Source organism: Orussus abietinus, unplaced genomic scaffold (genome assembly GCF_000612105.2).
Source record: "Orussus abietinus isolate OABI.00-Male unplaced genomic scaffold, Oabi_2.0 scaffold9, whole genome shotgun sequence".
Classification (NCBI taxonomy): Eukaryota; Metazoa; Arthropoda; class Insecta; order Hymenoptera; family Orussidae; genus Orussus; species Orussus abietinus.
The window spans coordinates 1,821,221-1,842,631 of NW_019396004.1; the positions used below are offsets into that span (position 1 = coordinate 1,821,221).

The window sequence follows — 21,411 nt, forward strand, 5'->3', positions numbered from 1 at the left end:
TGTGTGAACCGGGGAGCCTATTGTGGATGCAGCGCCAGAGCCGAAATTCCCCTAGGTCCGCAGGACGTCCACGAGCAGGGATGTGAAAGGATGTCCCGGTAACGCGTAAAGTTCGACCTCCCCGAATGTCCCTAGAATGCGAGGGAGAGGCATCGTGAAGGCCCACCCGAAGGAGCGTAATTCCCTAGAGTTTTCGATTTTTACGGTCCCGAAGATGAGGCGCGAGATGGGGCGTCGTTTTACGGCGGAATATCGTATGCCAATTTCCCCTAGGCTTTTCGAAACCGCTCCTTTCGCGACGCGCGAGAGGTTACGGTGTCTCGTAAGGCAGCGCCGCGATTGGCATCCCTGGCTCGTTTCCCCTAGGTCCTTCGATATCCCTAGAGTGGACGCGAAGTGGACGCCCGTGGGAACGGAGTAGGCTGGAATTCGTCATTCTCCCCGGGATGGGGTGTAGTCATTAAAAGGTTACTTCACGGTGGAACACAGTATTCGAATTTCCCCTAGGCCCCCTAGGAGTCCGTGGGGTGTCTTCTCGCGTCCATTAGAGGCCCATAAGACGTCCGTGAGGGGACATTAAGTCGTCGCAGAATTCTCCCCTTCGTATTCATCTTCGGTACTAAAATGGCACTTGTTAATAAAGTTTTATTTTACCGTGGGACGTGGCGCGTCACCGTTTCCCCCAGACCCTCTGCATACGTCCAGCGGAGGTCCATAATGGGCCCGTAAAAAGGCCCGTAACTCGGCGTACCTCGCTTTTTAATACCCCGGCTTTACCGCCCCGAAGCAATATTACTTAATAAAATTTTATTCCGCTAAGGAACGCGTCGGGCTTCAATTTGCCCGGGCCCCTTGAACAGCCCTAGGGTCCCTAGCCACCGTCGCCGACGACACACGAGAAGTCCGAAAATCAGTTGAAACCCTTTCCTAGATTCCCTAGTCTCCATTTCCGGCCACGCCGAACCTGGAAATCCACTCGAAAACCAGGCGATGGGAAATCCCTGTGAAAACCAAAAATCCCTAGCTCCACCCCAAGAATCCCTATTGCCTCTCTCCTTCGACCACCGGGAGAATCTTCGACTTTCCTCCACTTTTCCCGAGATCCATCGGCACGATCTCGTTTTCCCCAGTCCCTGGTGGGGGAATCCCCGCCTATGACCTCCCTGAGGGAAATCCCCTGGACCTAGACGTCTTTTAAACCCATCGTCAGCGGGCGGCGCGTCCACCTCCACAGAGCATCCTCTTGAAGGCCTGCCTGAACTCTGGGGAGAAGATCGTGTAGATGACCGGGTTCAGGGTGCTGTTGAAATACCCCAGCCACAGGAACAGGCTGGCCACGAAGTCGGGAGGCTCGAGGGGTGGATACAGGGCCTGAAGAAGGGCCGCCAGGAAGAAGGGCAGCCAACAGACCACGAAGGCACCGGTGATGATGGCCAATGTTTTCCTGGCCTTCCGTTCCCGCTTCGCCTCGATCGTCTCGCGCGTTTTCTTCGTCACCGTCGTTGTAGTCGCGCTGCTGATGGTCGTCGTCGTGGTGGTGGTGGTCGTCGTCGTCGTCGTCGTCGACAGGACCGAGGTCGTCGACGGGGCGTTTGCGCCATTGTAGGACGAGGACTTCTCTGGTGACACGGATGAGTGGTCTGGGGTTGATCTGGTTATGGTGAACGCCGTGGACTCCTCCCTTGGCCTGGTTACACACATTCGACAAGGCATTCAAGGTCGGGTTCGAATCTTCCACTTCTTCGTTTCTTTTCTTTTTTTTTTTTCAAACAAATACCCTATAAAATGACTAGAAATAATTTTTTCTTGGGGCAACCAAGAAAATGAAAATGGCAACCTTCTGGTGACCAGCCTGAGGATCCTCCTCCTCTCCCGTGGAGGCTGCACGATGGTGCCGGGCCTCTTCCTGATGCGTCTCCTGGCTGCCTGGAATATCCTCCAGTAGAGGAACAGGATCGCCAGGAGGGGGACGTAAAACGTCGCGCACGTCGCGAATATCTGGCAAACAGACAATTCCTAGGGTAAACTCGTCTGGGGAGAATCGGCGAGCCTGACCTAGCCCAAGTTCCCGGTCGACCTGGTCTCATCTCGGAATGAAATCTTTTCCCCTCGTCAGGGTAAATAGTGGCTCCTCGGACGGAATTCCCCTAAAAGCCACTTTACAATCAGTCAATTCGAAGTCAATTCCCCGGAAGTCGGGGAAGAATTGAATTTCCTAGGGAGATCTCCAAACTGTGTAGACGGGGACGAATTCGCGTTCGCGTATATGGGGGATGCACACCATACGCGGCGTTGTGTATAAATATATGTACATATGCCTGTGTATATACCTATACATGCGCATACAAACACGTATACCTAGAAATGCAAATTTCAGTCCGAGGGGGGGTTTACCCACTCGGGAGGGGTTTGAGCACACACGGGTGGAGGAATAAAGGGACCGGAAGAGAAGATGGAAGCAGACGGAGGGTGGCGATAATTCGATCGGTCTCTGCTAACATTCAATACTTTGGATTATCAGACCCGACGTCGTGCTAATCCACTAAACTCGAACCGCGTCGAGGAAACCCCCGGGAAAGGGAAAGCCTCGGCCCGGAGTGCCAAGAAGTTGAAACTCTTTGTCTTGATTGCGCGAAACTTCCCCCGACGGAAGTGGGTAAAATGGCACTTCCACCCCCGGGCGTACACCCGGAACCTAAATTGACGTCTTTGGAAACGACGCCGGGCGTTTAAACCACTCGGGGGTGATATTGGATTCATCCCCCTGGAAATTGTCACCAGGCCTGTATTATTCATCCTCGCTTTCCCGCGCGATCAGCCCCCGACAGAATTACGCCAAATTGACTCCACCCCCGGCGAGAAACCGGAGGTATTGTAAAAATAAAAGCCGAGAGATCGCGAGAATCATTCGGCGGAACCGGGGAGGCAGAAAATTGCGGATTTGTATGGGGAAGACGGCGGTGAGGGTTGCGGGGGTGGAGGGAATTTTTAGGGGGGTGGAGGTGGAAACATTGCGCAGGAAAATGGCCGACCTGGTAAGTCGGGTCCTGGGACACCAGACACTTTCCCTCGGCGATGCGATCCAAATATCCGGGGTCCTTCCACCCCAGCTGGGGCGCTAGGGACACCCCTAGGGACACCACCCACACCGCCACCACCAGGATGCCGATCCGTCTCGGATTTCTTGCCTAAAAGCAGAAACGTTACTGTACATCCTCGTCGACGACCTCGACGAAATGACGTCGATGCATCGACCGAAATGACAAATCGAAAGCCCCAACCACTCCAGAGTCATTTTCGAGTCGGTTAAAGTCATTTCGAAACCATCGAAAGCCCCTCCCCACGGTTGATCCTCATTCAGAAATCATTGAGAGTGACCAAGCCTTAAAAAAAAATAAAAATAAAAATAAAAAAAGGCAGAAGCACTGGCTGTATGTTTTAAATTATTTAATTATTTAATTCTCGGTCATGATGAAATTATCCTTCGTCCAGGATCTATTTCTCCGGGGGGAATTCTCGAGCTACATCGACGCAGTCTCTGGAGAATTCATGAAAATTCCGGGTTTTAGTGGCCGGTTATTAATTACTTTTTTGCTACCGTGAGATATTAGTTGGCATTTTTTAGTCGTCTCGACAGTGGGGGGACGTTAAATATGAAACTTCGGGATGGATCTTAATTATCAGCCGAAGTGGCCGGACCGTGATAAAGCCCCGTGGTCGGATCGCCGGAGGACCGGCCTCGGCATAAAATCGCGTTATGGGGATGGCCGCGTTATAAATAAACCGGCTGAAAGAGGGGAAAAGGGAAGGAACGTATAATGGACAGGTATTACTACATCGCGATGGTGCGCAATAAAGCCGGATCGGAATTACATTCGCGGCATAGCGCCGGATATTCCAAGCCGAAGAGAATGCGCCCTTCAATTGGAATGTTAGACCGGTTCGGCGTAGGAGTAATCCTAGATGTGTTAATAACAATATACACCGAGCATACCTCCCCATAAATATCGACAATCACGAGCAGGAGACGTCTGAGATATCAGCGACGCCGTAAGGAGGGATTTTCTCAAGGAAGGGAATTATTTTCAATTTTTAAGTCCAATGTTTATCAGAAATCCCAAGATTCATATTTCGCGGGCGAACTATGACATCGAGTACGTTTAAAGGCTCTAGGGACATTAAACTGGGATTTTCCACGGGAAGAGTAATGATTTTTCATGATTTTAATCCCACCGGTTGACATCGCCCAACGGGTGGAGGTATTTATCGGGGTTCATTTTAAAAAGGAACTAGGACCGACCCGGTCCACTTGATGAAATCCCCTATTAATTCTGCATATCTGTCCCGCCAAATGTTTCAATCAGTCGGAATTGGTTTAAAATTTGAAATTGACTCCGTTTCCCCCGGGAGTGGTCGCGGCCACTCGAGCCGAAAGTGCAGTTTAATCTCTTTTTGATCGAGTAGTTTTTCCCCTCCGCGTGTACAGTTGGCAGGTCTGATTAACCCTCAAATGTGGCCGAAATTCCGCGGGACGTTTTTATCGCGCCGAACTTCGAATTGGAAAAGCTCCAGTTCCCCGACTTCGGAGTCGGCACTTCGCTCGGGAATGGAATCGCCTCGAAATCGTGTTTCCGCGTGACAGGGATTTAACTGTTTCGTTTAGAAAAATTCCCTATGTGGTTACATACAGGCGGGCCACGTGTACGCGTTTCGTCGAACGAGAGTTCGAATCGAAATTTGAAATTGACTCGGATGGCCTCCGTTTTCCCCCAGAGAGCGGTCGCAGCCGGCCGCGATGGAAGTGCAGTTTAATCTCTTTCTGATGGAGCAATTTTTCCCGTCTGTGCATACGGTTGGCACCTCTGATTAACCTGTATGTAGTTGAGATCGGTGACGGCCCAGAATCTGTCGACCGCGATGGCCACCAGATGCAATATGGAGGCTGTACAGCAGAGGACGTCACTGCTGGTCCACATGTCGCAGAGCTCTGGCCCCAGGGACCATCCCGAGTTAATCTGCAACCACCAGAATATGGGAAACTACGTCAAAAATCCGCCTTTCGACAAGGACTTACCGCTACTCTACGGACTATCATGGAATCTTCCGTTGTAAGTACACGGGATAATTAAATATCATGGTTCCCGCTACACCAATGGATAGACGAGACAAAACGCCGACGAACACTCCTTTTCGATTTTTTTATACGATGATTAGTTCTCGAGTTATCGAGAGTGAAAGTGACGAGCCAGATGCGCGCGCATCGCGGGGAATCCGCGCTTCTGATTGGTCGCTTTCGATCGCCGATAGCTCGAGAACAGCTGATCATTTCGAAAAGTCGTTCGAGACTTTTCGCCGTGGTATTTAATGATCCGTCTTATGGTTCGATTTCGATCATTCTCGTTACGTGATATCAGCTTCAGTACCTAATTCGCAGATATTCTAATAACGCCAGGGCCAGGGGGCTAGTAATCCCAGGGGTCAATTAAAGTTGCTACTGTGAAGTGCGGCCGCTTAACTTCTCGCGATTTGAGGAAATTAAGAAACTTGGAAATAACTTAATTGAAGTATGATTAAGGTCATCTGAATTGGTAATCCGAGGGTAATCCCCGCTGACGGAGGCGCCCCCCGGAGTCGAATATTGTAAGTCTAATTACGTTTACTCGAAATCACCAAGTTATACATGACGCCGGCCCGGCGAAGGTGCTGCACCGCCTATTATGAATTTAAATATTAACGTTAGTCCCCGGTTAGTTTCCTGTACATAAAGTTGGCGCAAGTTCGGCCGGTCGATGGGAGGTTGCAGCTGCAAAATGGCAGAGGGACGAAACTTGTTTGGGAAAGTATAAAACTTTGTAATAATGTCACCAAGGGCCGGAAATGGCGGCCCTGCCGGTGGTCCAAAGCAATCTTAAATTTGAGCTTATCCAAACTTGCCCAGCCGACTGCCCGATAAGAAAACCCCTTGAGTCGCCATACTTTGTGGGAAACCAAAGCGACCTAATAAAATTCATATTATAACATTCGTATATATAAAATAATTTGAAAAAGCACGTTGATGGATTCCATTGCAAATGGCGTCCGTTTTCTTAATTTTCGATTCGAGACGGATGTTGCGAGTTGGGATCCTCAGGAAAATGGCCGGGCTCTCACAAAGAGGGAAACAGGGAGACGAGCAAGGGAAGTTCCCTCATTTTCCCATAAGGTATGATTGCTGTATAAACCATCCCCCTCGGCAGTATTCTCCGAGAAATCAGCGGCGATAAAAACGGCCGGGGGGTGGTCCTAACTGCCGAAGGAATACGATTCGATATCCGGGCTGCGTATCCTCGCAATAATTCAGCTTTACGATCGAAAGCAAAGCGGACGAGGGGCAGGAATTTAATAAGAAGCAAAATGGAGTCTTGAAAAAAGAAACGGGCGAATTCCGGCCGTGACCAGCTGGAAAATCCCCGCGGCGATCCGAAGGAAGCACCCCGAGAGGAGATGAATTAATGATTGGGGGTGGGTGGGTGGACCACCCCCCTTGCAGCCCCATAAACGCAGGTCCGGAGCCGGACCGCCCTAAAAAGGCCTCTTCCAGGCGGGACCTTCTCAGGGGATGAACGAACAATTCCGAGAGAAAGAACGAAGGAACGAGCCACCCCCTCGGGGGGTTGGGAGGGGATGATCGCGTGATGAATCTTCCCCAGAGCTCGGAACGTTGCCGATGGTATTTGCGGAGCAGGCTTAGGGCCGAGAACGGGAATAATTGAAACAGCTGGAAGATCGCGATCCCACCCCCGGGGTGCGTTCCTTCCAGGGGGTGGCCTTCGAAATCTCACCACCCGACATTCCGCGATCGGCTGTCGCATAACGATTGTACCTAGCGATTAATTGATCAAGGGGGTGGAGAAAGAGATACCGGGGAACGAAATTGCAACCCCTGCTCGGGAAATCCTCCTTCTTCTCCGTCTCCTTCGGGCCGATCGCGCGATAAATCTCCGAGGTCGCGGGGTGGGTGCACCCCCGGCAAAGAGGGATGAAACCCGGGATAATACCTCCGGAGTCCTCCTGAAGCAGGCTCGCTCTCAGGGTGCGAAACCGAGAGAGTAATCGCGTCCAGCCCGGTGCCTGCAACCCCCGAAAAGGGGAGCTATGTGACAACGAGAGGCAGTCGGGGGTGGGTCTCACCCCCTCCCGTTAAACGGATTCCCGCCGTCGCGTTTCCGTTTCAGACACGTCCCGACTGAAGTGCCGGACCTCTCGTAGGGGTTGTTCTTCCCGTTTTCGGTGAGGTCGAATGTCCGAGGGGGATGATTCTTCTCATTTTTAGGGTGGTCCAGGTATGACGAAAATACCCCGGTATGAAAAATCTATATTTCGGGAAAGGGGTTGGAAATGGAAATGAATTTTTGAGAGGGGATATTGTTGCATCTTGTCACGTTTGGGGTGGTTCGGCTCGGGAAAAAAAAGCCTCTGGGGTGGAATATCCACATTTTGGGGAAAGGGTGGTCGACGGGAATTTGTATAAGACCTGCAGCTGATAATCGGAGTAGAATCGACCCTCTGATACGGTTGTTTAGGAATGGCGGATGAAACGAGAAGGGTAAATGAGAACGGACGTGGCGGGGGTGTGTCGGCCGGCGAGAACGGGGTTAACCCCCGCACGGAGGGCGCGTAGAAACATAACCTCGGAAATAGAGAGAATATTCGAAGGGAAATGTCATTTCCTCGTGGAACGTGCCGCGTGTATTCGAATGAGGGTGGCTCTGTCCCTCGGTTTTCGGACTACGACTTCCGGCCCGAAACTGCCTCGCCCAGCCTTTCGGCGGATATTGCTTAATCATTTAACCGAGCTGGGATTAATTAACAAGCCCCCGGTAGTAACAACTGAAAATCTCTCTCCCTTAGATATCCCTAAATAATCCCCAACGAATAATCCCCCCGAATTCGAATTTCTCCCCCGTACGTTCCAAGTTTCCCAAAATCATGTAAAATAGGATCCCTAATTTTCCGCACCCCAAATCGTGTCCCCGTAATTAGCGAATAAGAAATAATAATTGTCGACGCGTTTCGATGAAATATTACTTTCTTTTGTTTTTTCCGAATTTTCTCCCCAGAATACGGGAAGTGTTGAAGACGCTGAAAATTCACGGAGACCAGTTGCACTCGCGCGGAAAATTCGAAAGAGGAGGGGTTAAGTCGCAGTCCATTATTTCCGCAACGTGGGGGTTGGGGGCGGCTAAATTCCGGAGGAAACCCCGGATAAGGGGCGAGGGATGCGGACGCGTCGGGGGAGGGAAACTACTTGCTACTTTGGCCTAGACTCGAACTGAATAGAGGAGAACTCGACTTCCGGTTGGGTTCTCCAAAATGGCGGCGAAGGCGAGCGGGCGCTTCCGCTCGGATGCACCTCGAAGTGGCCGAAGGGGTGGGAAAGCTAGACGGGGGTTGCTTACTAGTTATCAGGGAATTGCCTCCGTGAAACTTGGCATATCCGCCGTCAAACATTTCGCACGATTGCACGCACTTTGGGTCACGTAATGCGGAATATCAATTTATATGCATGCCACCCCGTGAAAGTAAAACCGTAGAAATTGAAGAGCAAGAAGTAGAAGAATAAATAGAATGGAGGTTTACCCCATTTTTCGGGGGAAAAAAAGACGCGTCCCTTTAGGAGGATTCCCAAGAAGTGCCGACAACTCCACTTCCGGCCGCGTTCTCCAAGATGGCGGCGGCGCCCGAACTTGCGAGGAGTCTGCTAACATTAGACGGGGTGGGCCGAGGAGTTACCGGGAAATTTCCTCACGCTAACAGGGGATGTATCAACCCTCGGGGTTACTTGATTCGATTACTGCCCAGACTCGGGGAGAAACGGGGAAATTCGAGGGAGATACGTTGACCTCCCGCTCGGAGTTTTCCCCAGACGTCGCGGATCTAGAAAATCCCTAGATATCCGCCTAAGGCTCGATTGACTGGATTACTCGTTTCTCTCTCTCTTCCTGGATAGGGAGAAGCGATCGAGCCGAATGGATTCGACGTCCTCCTGGTAATTCGAAAGGAAAATCCCGACATGACGGAGAGACCCTCCGGGCGTCGATTTTCCATCCTCCGCAAGGTCATTTTTTTAATTCCCAGCGCGACATAATTTTCCATCGCGATCATAGGAAGAATCGTCGGAGATATGTCGGGGGGGCTGTAATTCACGGAAATCCCGGAATCGAAAAAAGAGGAGTGGTCCAAAATAATGGGGTGTCTTTCTCGGGATTTATTCGACCGGATCGCTCTCCCGCCGAGAGGGATGGAGGACCACCGAGGCAGGAGGGAAATAATGACGTTCCTCCCGACAAATCGGGGGAATCAAAAAACGAAGCCACCCTGTATCTGGCCTTTTTCAATTCCCCCGTTCAATTTCCCGCCCCCTGCGTTGCATTTTCATCGACTGCGTCCCCGGATATTTCCGGCACGAAACGGAAACAAAATTGAAGTCGGGATTGGCGAAGAAAGGGGGTAGTTAGGACGCAGGGGTAGCGGCCGAAGGGGTGGTGGAAAGGTGGGAAAGGGAGAAAGGGAGACTTCAATACCGTGGATGGACTTTCAAGCAGGCATATATCAACCTACTTCGTCCATCTTTCTCTCTCTTTCCACCCCCGGCTGACCGCCCCCTCCCCCCGCGTCTCTCCCGATTTTCCAATCTACATTGTATATACTTCCGTTCGATCGCCGATAATAAAGTGGGGCTCCATTTTCGAGTTACCAAATTTCCCAACCGCGGGAAAATCCAGAAGATTAAGGGAGGCCGATACTCCGACGAGAGATTCCTCTTCCGGTCCGTCCCGATCTCCGGCGATGTATGGAAAAGGTGTCAGGTGGAGGGAAACCCGCGTTATACGCCGAAGAACCGGGGAAAAGGAGAAAGCAGGCGATCGTTCATCTTTTCGCCGCCCCCGGGCGAGAGGGTAACGCCAGGAACGTAAGGTCGACAGGGGGTGGAAACCCCGCCGGGGTTCCATCCCCCAGGCCCGTGGGGCATTTAAGGGAGAACTTAAGGAAAAGCCTTACGAGAGTCGTCGGTCGGAAAAACAATGAAGGAGAGACAAAGAAACCGAGGGAGGCCCTGTCTCTCGCTCCCTTTTTCGGCGCCTCCACCCACCCCCGAAGGGGGCCCCTGGGGAGGCCGAATTCGAGAGGCCTCGCAGCATCCCGAGGGTCCTCCATTTTTCACGGGGTATCTTGTCGCCGTTTATACGAGTACCATTTATAATGGTAATACGTGACCTAAGTACCGCCGCTCGGGGGTCCTCCGTTTTTTTCCTCCCCCTTCCCTCATTTCTTTTTTTCAGTTTCCCTTGTTCCCCCCCGTATCCCGAATTTTTTTCCCGTAAATCATCACGGGTAAATTAACCTGACCCTATACATTATCCTAGGTTAGATCGAGCAATTCGATCAAAATGAATTATCAAGTGGTGCATGTCGCCCTGCGGTCCACTCATTTCTGTTTTTTACCCCTTGGATCATTTTGCTCCGGTCTAATTGCGCGTTGGATCCAACAATGACTTAAGGCTCGCATGCCTAGAGGTCCCGGAAGTCCCGATAAGCCCCACGCCCCACCCTGGACATCCCCGTCCCCGTTTAAGCCGTATGCACATCCTCGCGAGGCGCAATTAGCCAGGGCGTTGCTTGCACTTCGCGGACGCGTGCGCCAATTGGCGAAGCCGTTAACGCTTCGCCGGCCAGGGGCAATGAAGTCGCCCCATTGTGCGTGGGCTTTCATCGCCGCCATTTCCCGGCTGGTGAACGGCCAATGGGGTGGCTCCCCACCGGGGGCCCGATTGGACGGCTCCTGGGGGCTTTGTTAAATAATTACCGCGATCCGTATAAAACGGATACCACCCCGCACCTCTTTTTACAGGCGAGGGAAGAAATAGAAGGTGGTGGGTACGCCAGAAAGGGGGAAGAAGGGGGAGGCCAAGGGGTGGGATTGCACCTATCTCGGGACTCCCGCTGATAACACCTCCACCCCCTTATCGAGCATGCCGTTTCGAGACAAAGGATCCATTTGTTTATAAAACAGTGTACGCGATTACTGTGCCAGAGAACCAGATCGATTTATCACCCCCAGGGCGAGCTCGATCTTATCAGGGGCGTCGCCGACGAGTACAAATCGAAGCGCGACGCGGTAATCGCCGGAGAGGTTATTTCGTCGGACGCTCCATCGATAATTTCGCTGCAATTAGTATGCGCGACAAGTAGAAGGGTGGAAGTTGAAGGGGGGGAAGTATCGCTCGGCGGTTTATCGGAATCGAGGCTGGGATTAAAAGCGGCGTCGGTTGATAATTGAAGCGGGTACATCGGAGGGGGTCGGCGCGGTGGGGGAAGGCACGAGAAAAAAAGAGAATCGAAGCCGTAAATAACGGATAAGCCGGATAGTGGGCCCTATCGGAGATCGATTAACGTGAAATATAACTCCGGCCATATTACCAGCGTGTTTTATCCGAGCCTCGGCAGATATGGAGAACGGATCAATTTAGTTATCACAATGGCCGCTCTGCCGGGGACGTCGCTTTCTTTTCGAGGCCCTCCCCTCAGAGCCCCCTTTCTATGCCCGGCTTTCCGGGATGAACGAGGTCGATCCCTGGGGAACTTATGTTTTATTAAAACCGACCTCAGGCTCGACCAGCGATCCGCGATTTACCTCGTTTTGGAAAGCCGAGCTGGTTGCTTAAGCGCCTTCCAAGATGGCCGCGCGTGACTCGATGGACCAGTCCGAGGCGACGCGGCTTTTCGGAAATAAGAATTTGTAGAGATTGCGAGGGTCGCTTCCTGGGCGCTAGGGACGTTGATAAGGGATTGTAGGCTCGATAAATCCGACGTTGAGCGTCGCGGCGAAATCCGGGGGCTGGGAAGCCCAGGGAAATTCTTCGACGCCGGTGGGACCTCGCCGCGTCTAGACGGACGGACCTCTTCTCGTCTGGACTGGGTGACTTCAATTTTCTGGCTCAGCGGTGCGCGATCCGAAGAATTACTTTATACAAAAGTTCTCCCGGGGAGTCGGCGCTACAAGTTTTGTCCGGGACACTTTTCGCTGTCGCGACTTGTTAAACGAGAAACTCGCATTTATTGTAAACAACGGGGGCTGGGCTCGGGACTTACCCGCTAAGAAGTAGCCCAATTATTTGCCGTACGCCATTTTCCTCCTTCTCCTTGGTTCGTCGTTAAAGGAGGATGGAAAGGATCGTAGTTAAAAATTGCCTAACTGGCTGTCTTGTTCAGTTATTACGACCTCTTTCGACTCGCTAAGCCCTTCTTCGGGAAAATATCTCGGTACAATTTATTGATACAGAGGGTCGGAAGAAAATATTGTTTAGGTTTCTATGTGAGGTGTAATTGTGGACGGGCGAGGACTACGAGTCAATCCCTCCTCTAAGGTTCAGTAGTTTAATCGATCCCCTCCCCCACCAATCGATGGCCTTCTAATTGGGACTCTTCCCTTACGGTCTTGGTCTGCGAATCCAACGCCTCATCACTTCTCGATGCCACTTGATCTCTTTCCAATTGGTTTTACCTCCCCATTCTCTGCCTCCCGTTGCTTCATCCTGACATGGTCCGAAAAAGTTAGGAAAAGCGAAAAAAAAAATGAGCAGCCGAAATCCAGCGCGAAAGTCGACACACCGATACTTACGTGCAGTTCGATAACCAATTAATTAATCCCGAGGTATCGAGCGATTATTTCATCGGCTCTTTTTGCCTCGTCTCTTTCCAAGGCTCGGATAATCCTGGAATTCCGCCGAGATTGGCGATTTCTCATTTCTTGTCCTCCTGGACACTCTTCCGGAAAAGCTGGATAATGTCGTCGTAACGAGGCGCCCAATAAATTGGAATAAATCGATTCGGCGGAGATATATATATGAATCGGGTTGAGAATTATTCTTTGCATTAATAAGATGCGTCGGGGTGTGAATTCCGACTTTTTCTGAAAACCGATCCCACCCTCGTTACCGGACAAATGAAAATGAAAATCCGGAAAACGCGGGAGGTGGCGTGCTCTTGGCGCGGAACTCTGCCCGGTTTAACGTCTCGATTTATAGTTTCTCGCTCAGGTTTTACGAGGGAAAAAGGAAATCGAAGGAAATCCCGGGGATCGATATCCGATCGATAATCATCGAACTGCCGGCCGATTCAGCGCGCGAAAGGGGGCACCCCCTCGGCGGGGGTGATACGGCCCAATTAAGGGGACATCGATTAAAGGGAGGATCGATTTGCCCATTAAACGGTCACGGAAGCATTAAACCGACATTCCGGAAGTGAACGAGCCCGTTCGAATCGAAAGGGCGGATATATTCCGCTGTCCGACTTATATCGAGACTTTCGACCCCATCTCGTCTCGTTACGCCCGTTTTACCCCAATTACGCGGATAAGCTCGCGCGATAAAAGGGAACGCGGAAAATCGGTCGGGTCGACGAGGTGGCAGAATTTCTTCCCTTTTTCCTTTTTCCTTCTCCTTCTCTATTTTCGTAACACATTTTGGGTTTCACCTCGCCACTTTGGAGTCGGCGCCCCGAGTACTTCGATAGGCACCCCCTTATCGATTATCGATCCCCTCCGATCGGTTCCCACGGGAGAAAAATCCCCTTTGATGTCGGTGCCGCTTTTACGTCCCCGGGCAGAAATCCCCGGCATTCCTTTACTCGAAAAGAGCTGCGCTCCCGAAATTCGGAAATTGCTACCTAGTCAAGTGCGATCGAAGCCGATCGGTATTAGGCCTTTTCAACTTCCTGCCCCCTGAAAATACCACCCCCTTCCCCCGCGATGTCGCCCTTGTACCCGGAGACTAATATCCCGAAAAATTCCATCCAAGTATTTCCGCAGTTTTCCGAAATTCCTGGACGCTCAGTTAACATGTTTCCCTGGCCTAAGCGGAATTAACGCCTGTACTCGGATATTCCCCCTATGGGGTGCAGTCGTTGAATAATTAACGCTACGTGGTCCGACTCACCCCCGACCTGGGCACACACCCTTCGGGGATACAAGGACGAAATGTACTTACATGTACCTATTTAACCACGCACTTATGTACCTGGGTACATACCCCAGCGTGCGCATTACACGCCGCGTTACACAACCCTTGCTTTTCGGGGGTGGAAAAGGAAAGAAAGGACCAACCCTTCGCTTCGACGAGCGACATCCGCATCACGGTCATGTAACCCCCGAAATTAACGTCGATTTTTTTCTCAGGCCTTTCCTTTTACCTTTCTCATCCCTTTCGAGGATGTTCGAACGCTCCGTGGTAATTCGGAAAAATCGGGAGCCTGTCGAGGGGAGGGAAAATTTTCTCCCCTTGGCTTCGCGCTGAACGCGAATCGGGGTTCGTGGTTTCGGGAAATTTTCCCTCGCCAGGGTCCTTTCCCACTTGTTTATTTATTTATTTCTTCCCTTTTAACAGCCCGCCGGGGCTGCATTAATGCGGGGGTGGGTTTCGCTCACCAGTCGAGACCGCCCCAGTTTTCGTCGGCTCGGATCGCCGGTTTATTTCTATTCCCCGCAATTCAATCCTTTTAGCCGGCCCTCGCGAGGACTGCGGCTCTATTTTGCGAAAAGTAACCACTCCCTGCTTAAATCGGCCGAGTTTATCTCCGGAAGTGACTATTGCCGAGGGCGCGAAATTCCCATCGTTGCAGGGGAGTATTCCGGGTGTCAGTGGCACATTGTTAAAATTCCGTAAAAAGTGCCAACCATACCCTCTGGACAGGAGATTCTGTGGCGAAACACGAAGTGCAAAAATCCCAACGTTTATCCACCCTCTGAATTTTACCCGTCCACCTTCCGAATGAAATCCCCCGAATTTGCGATGAATTTCGAAGGGGCTGTTTTCGGGACGGTGAATAGTAACTCGATTTTAATTTTTCAGCCGTTACGAGTGGAGGGGAAAAATGAAAAAAAAATAAAGAAAGATCGTGGAATTGTGAGAACAACGGGGTGGTTTGTAATTTCAGGTGTCGGGTGGAGGTCGCGTTTTAGGGGATGAACCCCCAGACTTTACGAGCTCGGGAGGTTCCTCTCGTACGTTGACACTTGATGAACGTTTTAACCTATGCACCTACGAAATCCTGATTGCCCTCGTAACCGGCGCTGTTTAATAAACATAGCAAATTACGAACCTCGTAAACAGCACCCAGAGGCATCACGAGACACGCGACCATAAGGTCGGCTACAGCCAGGCTCACGATCAAGTAATTCGCCACTGATTGGAGATTTCTCTCGAGCAATATCGCCGCTATCACGAACACGTTGCCTGAAATCAGAGAACCATAAGCTAAGTCATCTCAAGAGGTTCCCAAGCTTCCCGATTCGAGCGTTAACCCCGGAAGCATAAACCAGCGCGGAAGAAAAAATTCATTTCACCCCTAAGTACCAACAACCGGCGTCAAGACTATTTTTAAAACCAGCCCAAGAGAGTCTTCTTCCAGAATAAAATAAAAACCGTAGTGTAATAAATACCGACGGCGGAGGAATTAATTTTTTACTAGGCATCCAACATGGCCGCCGCGTGGCTCGACGCCTTCACTTCGCTCGTACTTTTCAGAGGGATTAGAATTAAACGAGCAATTGGGAAGTATTTTTAATATCACCACGTACCTATGACGGTGGCGAGGATGAGCAATCCGAGGGTGACGGCGGTGGCGATAGCCGTGACACCCCCGAACGAGACATCGTCCATAGACGAGTCATTGCCAAGAAGGGTGGCGTTCTCCAACATGGCCGCCACGTGGAGGACTTAGGCGGCCCTCTTCATCAGCTGATCGCCCTGGCCAGAAAAGTCATCTTGACACCCGAGCCTGGACCAATCGACACGCCGCGATCGGCCGGCCCCTCACCGCGCCCTTTGCATAATCGAACGCCAATCGATCGATCGATCACCGGCGACCGATCGTCCGATCCGCGAAGCCCTCCACCCTCCACCCTGCATGGGCTTTAAAAAATCTGAAAAAAAAGAGAAGTACCTGTAAAAACGTCTGCCCATTTCTAAAACACACACACACACATATATACATATATATTCGCATTTCGAAATATTTCCAAGGGATTGCATGATTTCCAGAGCGAAACTCCCGGGGGTGGGAAGGACCGATCTTCTCGTCTTCTTGTTATCAAATCGCCTTATCACGCTTTCTAGATCGAGGGACAATCCAGGAGGGCGGCCTGGATCTCCTCGCGAAAAGGAATCGAGATTAGGGACTCCGTTAAGCTGCAAAGGTCGAGGGTCTCCCCTCTCGCACGTTAACGAACCTGACCTTATCGATTTCATCCCCTTTCGATTCCGCCACTCATCGGCCCTCTTTATGATATCATAATCAGGGGCTTCGGATTGGGTACGCATCCGCACTGCGGGATGGCGTTAGGTTAACCCGAAAGGTTGGGGGGTGGAAAAGATAGCCTAAATAGGGGGAATTATTTATGCCGAGTGCATCGACGGGGTCGCGCGTCGGCGGCATTAGATTTCCATCCCCTAACGAGGAAAATCGGTCGCTTCGATCCCGCCGACGAGGAGGGGGTGGCGCGGCCGCAGAGGGGTTGAAACACTTGTTGGCTTTGGCGCGCTTCCAGGGAATTCCAAACCCTTCCGCAAGCCCCGAACCGCCCTCGAGCACCCCCTAACCTGCAGCCGGCCTCTTTCTGGCGAAACTCCGACAAATCGCCGGCGAATTTCAACCCGTCTCACCCAGTCGAGGCGATCCTCGGGGGGTGCGGAAAGTCCAACCCCTCTGGCCGAAATTCCGAATTCCCTCCCCCGTTTCGACGAGTCAATTATTAACATATGACATTTTTCCGGAATTTATTCCAATGGATTTGGCAAATGATTAAAATTTCGAACGAAACGTCGTCACTCATATAAGACTTTCGTTTCACCGATTTCTAACGAGAGAGATTTCTAATTATAATTTCTAAGGAGAAAAAGAAAATGGATCGACTCTGCAAGAAGAAAATCCTGTTGGAATACCTCCGGAGAAATATCGGATTGAGGGTAGAAGATTTGATTGACGGAGAAAAAAAAAAATTATTTCTTGTCATTATGTAAGACTCGGGCGATAATGTATATTTATTTCGGCCGAGTAATCTCTCATCTGAGGGTATACCGGGGGAAAATCCTGGGAGGGTTACCTAGGTTTATTGTAATCATAGGGAATCGAGTAAGGTAGCCTAATGAAATTTAATTCGGTCTGGTTTAAGGAGAATGCGCGATATTTCTTGGAGTAGGTCAGGAACGAGGGTGCAGTGGTGAGAGTGGGCAGGGGAAAAGCAAAGCCAAAGAAAGAGGTGGGTGGTAAAAAAAGGGTGGAAAAAAAAAAGAAAGTGCGAGGGTCGAAGTGGCCCCATGTCACACATTGTACGAACGACAAGCGAGTACTCGCCAGAAACGTATTTCCGAAGTCGTAAAATCCTGGATAACAAGCGCGAAGGGAACCCGAGTACAGTGACGGGCAGGGGGCGATAAAGGGGGGAGGGGAGAAAAAAAAAGAAGCGCGAGAGAGAGAAAAAAACATAAAAAGAGAATCTCGGTAGGGCGGGGTGGGAGGAAATATCGCAAAGGAGGAGCGATAACCCAACAGGGCCGCCGCGTTTCCGGGCCTTTCTTTACGCCGAAAGGAAATAACGCGGAAAATATTCCTAAGGAAAAATCGAAGCGGGAGGGAAACGTAAGGAAAAGGAAGGAACTGCAGAGTTTCTTTTCCGAGCGATTCGCTTTGCACTTTGCTTTCCCATCCCGCTTGTTGTTTCACCAAGAGAGGGGAGGGAACTTGAAAGCTCTGCCTTGGGCTCCGGAAAGCGGGTTCTCCCCTTTTCCAAATTTTCCCCGAGTTAAAGGTACGACGTACCGTCTCGATAACCCTTTTTCCGGTATTAACAAGAGGTACGTACAGGGGAAATGGCCGCGGCGCAACGGCCGAGCGGCCGAACAGCAGGAATTAATTGCGTTTCCGTGTTGAGCCGGCCCCGGAAAGAAGTAAAAAAAGGGGGGAAAAGAGGGCGGGAAACGTGAAAAAGGACGAGGCGACGAGTGACGTCACTTAGGGTTTTCGAGCTCCGTCGAACGACGCCGACGCCGGCGTCGGGTGAACACCACAAAGGAGTAACACGGTGACCGAGCACCTAACCTGGTATCTAATTAGAACGAGTGAACGAGCCTCTCGTCTATCGAAAGTCGATGAAAAGATATTTCGGATATTCCGTCCCTACGGCGACCGCCGGATACGAATCGGAAGTGCAGCTGAACGCGGGTTCATTAATTAATATCTTTATTTGTATCTTAATTCCATCCCCCCCAGGGTGTCTTTATCGATAACGAGGGCTCTTATCGTCACCTCGCGAGCGACTTGCTCCATGCTCATCTCCAGGCCTCGTGGAGGTCCCCGCCACCCGATCTCGCGGTTTCGTTACAGCGGTTTTATCCGACTTTAATCCGAATTATCGGCGCGGCCACCGCTAACCGGAAATCCCATTAGCGTCCATTTATTCCTAGCGAGTGTCCAATTAACGGCCCTCGTTAGCGTAACCCACATTCGGACCGACGACTACTCTAATTCGCGTGCTGGTCGGATGTCTTCGGGGAACCATCCGGATGTCCATCGGACGTCGCGGTCAGGGCGACGATGGACGTTCATTCCATGAGCCCGTCACTCGTTGGGTCTTGAAATGTACGTCTGGTCCGAGGAGTAGCACCATGGCGTCCATGGTTACGTCACGAACCATGTCCGCGTCCCACGAATCGGTACTCGTTAAAAATGGTCCCGGTACGTCACCTGTTCACTTACCGGGTCCCCTGGACCATCGAACGATTAAACGATAAAATGAGACACAGGGCAGGATTAATATTTATCAGACGATGTCATTCCTCGAATGATATCACTCGAAGCTCTGTCAAGGTCCACGGTTCACATATCCTCCTTATCAGCCCCATGATCCGATGAACTTTTATCACCTCATTTTATTCCATGAATATTACCCGGGATATTATCCCGCCGAAGACTTTGTAGATAACACTTTTACCCGGCATATAATTTAGCGTAATCTCTTTATCCGGAGGATGTAACGAAAAATGTTCTAACTCTTTAACGAGCTTTCCCGGGGAGGGAAGAGAGCACCGCTCGGGGCTGATGAACCTTCCGAAAACCTGGAAAATCTCCGGAGGAAGGTCTCTCCCTGGTCTCGAGGAGACGGGCTTTCCGCCGCGGAATGGCGGCACGCGGCCCTTATCGAGGCTCCGCAAGAACGTACAAACGGCGCGGGGAAGCGCGGCCGCGCTTATCGTCGCCAAATTACACTTTAACGACTGGGCTCCAGGGTAAAGAAAACGAGAACCGGAGGACCCGGGAGGAGAGCATCGGGGATTTTCTTCAGCGACGACTTCCCACGAGGAAGCCACCCTGGGGGGTTTTCCTCAGTTTCCCGGCGGGTGAATCCGGGAATTTTCGCCCCCGCGAGAAAACGTAACGACTCGATGAAGAAAATCGAATAAGAAACCGGGAGTCGTTAATCCAGCATTAAGACATTCCAGGGGGACGCGGTGGTCGGAAAACTGTCGGAAAAATTGGCCGCGGCATTCCCTCGCCTTTCCTAGCGCCGCCCACTGGGGGGAATAATTCCTGGATCTTGTTAAGGGAATAAGAAAGAGCCGAACTTTAGTAGAATTAAAGGCGAAGGCGGAAAGCCGAGGGTCGGAGGCTTTTAACCCCCGACTCGAAGGAGTGACGAAACGGAGGGGGAATAAATGTCCGGGGATCCCGTAGGAGGAAGTTCGGGCATTTTCTCACTCGGAAAAGTGAATTCGACCGAGAGCTCTCCGTCGAACTTTTTGTCTATGCCCCTTTCTTCAGCCATTAGGACTTCGCCGCTTCGGGGAACACGGAAAATCTACGGGAAATCGGACGGGATGGAGCACTCCCCCGAAATCCGTCCACTTTGCGGCCACACGGTTCTCCGCCACCCGGGAATATTAACGACATCGAAATTAGCTGCACTTTGAAAATCCCCACATAACAAATGTTTCATTTAATTCCGTGTATAGAATTCTTTTTACACCAATGCCTCTCGATTTCATTGATTCTCAGTCGACAACTTGTCGCCGCGGATTGCAATAATTTAAGCGGAACCGGGATTAAAAAAATAATCAAAAAATTAAAAAAAAAATAAAAAACAATGTCGCACTCGCTAAATCTCTCCCATTGCGGATTCGGATCAGCGATCAAGTTCTACGTGGGAGCGATTGGGACGCGGCTTTCGATTATCCGAAATTTCGAATTTATTTCTACCCGGATGGAAAATCTCCTTCTGCCAATTATTTCACCGACCGCAATTACACCGGCCCGATTTGCATCCGAACTGCACTTTGCATTTTCAATCGGTTTCATGGGCCGAGCTGGGCGGCTCGTCCCCAAAGGATTAGAACGAGGCTCCCGAAATTGGCTGACAAATGAATCGGACAGAGTTAACGAGATTTTTAACTCCAAACGAGAGATTAACCAGCCGCGATTTGCGTAATAAAACAACCAAGTGATCGAGCGTTCCTCAAAATTCTTGAGAGAAAGAAAAACGATGAGAAAATTAAATCCCCTCGACCAGATTATCTCAAATCTGATTCCACGTTAGGAATCACGTCGATTGTTATATTTACGATTATGAACAATTATTCTCAACGATTCTACGCTCCCCCGAGTTCCCCGAGGGCAATTTCCCTGCAGGTTGCATTTTCTATGATTTTCATTTCTCTCTTTCTCTCTTTTATTTTTAGCTTCGGGTTATATCGATTATTAAGTTATTACCGACTCCCCGGTATGCCTGAGCAAGGACGAAAGAAATAAGGCAATAAGAAATAAATATCCAAAGGGTGGTACCAGGATTGGCAATCCTCCGCGGGATTTATTTCCATGCGATGTCTCGGAAATCACGCACGCCAGTCCCGGCGCTCCCTGTTATCACCATACCGTCCGATATTACCACTCAATCGAGGAAATCTTCAAGTAGGATAATCTACCCCGAAGAATTCGAAAGTATCGTCGCAATCGCGCCCCCACCCGAAAGAAATTAAAAAATCCGGGATTTTCCAACCCCCCAAAGGAACCAACCCTTTCCCCAGCACTGTCTATACTAAATAAAAAAAATATTAAAAAATGAAGTTCTTTAAGGGACGTCAAAGTACTGAATTTTCAACTTTTGAAATTCCGTTACGAGGTGGAGATTCGCGATACGAGTGATAAGAGAGTCATTATCAGAGCGTCAGTACCTAGGCGGGGATCATGTCAACGAGAGCGGGTCCCACAGTCGGCTAGTCGAGAAACTTCGGGAGCGGATTGTCCAGGATCGATCGATCGATCGAACGATCCCGCTCGCGAGCGATTCGGCGCGGTCGAGAGGCAGACCCGAGTCACCGGATC

The 21,411-nt window shown here is 50.8% G+C and overlaps 1 protein-coding gene across 1 annotated transcript; it reads right to left on the reverse strand.

The window, feature by feature from the left end:
* Positions 1 to 252: 252 nt before the first annotated feature.
* LOC105700783 (5-hydroxytryptamine receptor 2A) lies at positions 253 to 21,411 on the reverse strand. Its single transcript, XM_012426939.1, has 7 exons — positions 21,261 to 21,411; positions 15,617 to 15,961; positions 15,139 to 15,272; positions 4,872 to 5,015; positions 3,033 to 3,188; positions 1,838 to 1,998; positions 253 to 1,687 (listed from the first exon to the last, which is right to left on the reverse strand). The coding sequence occupies exons 2-7, from the start codon at positions 15,735 to 15,737 to the stop codon at positions 1,207 to 1,209; spliced, it is 1,197 nt and encodes a 398-aa protein (XP_012282362.1). The 5' UTR covers positions 15,738 to 15,961; positions 21,261 to 21,411; the 3' UTR covers positions 253 to 1,206.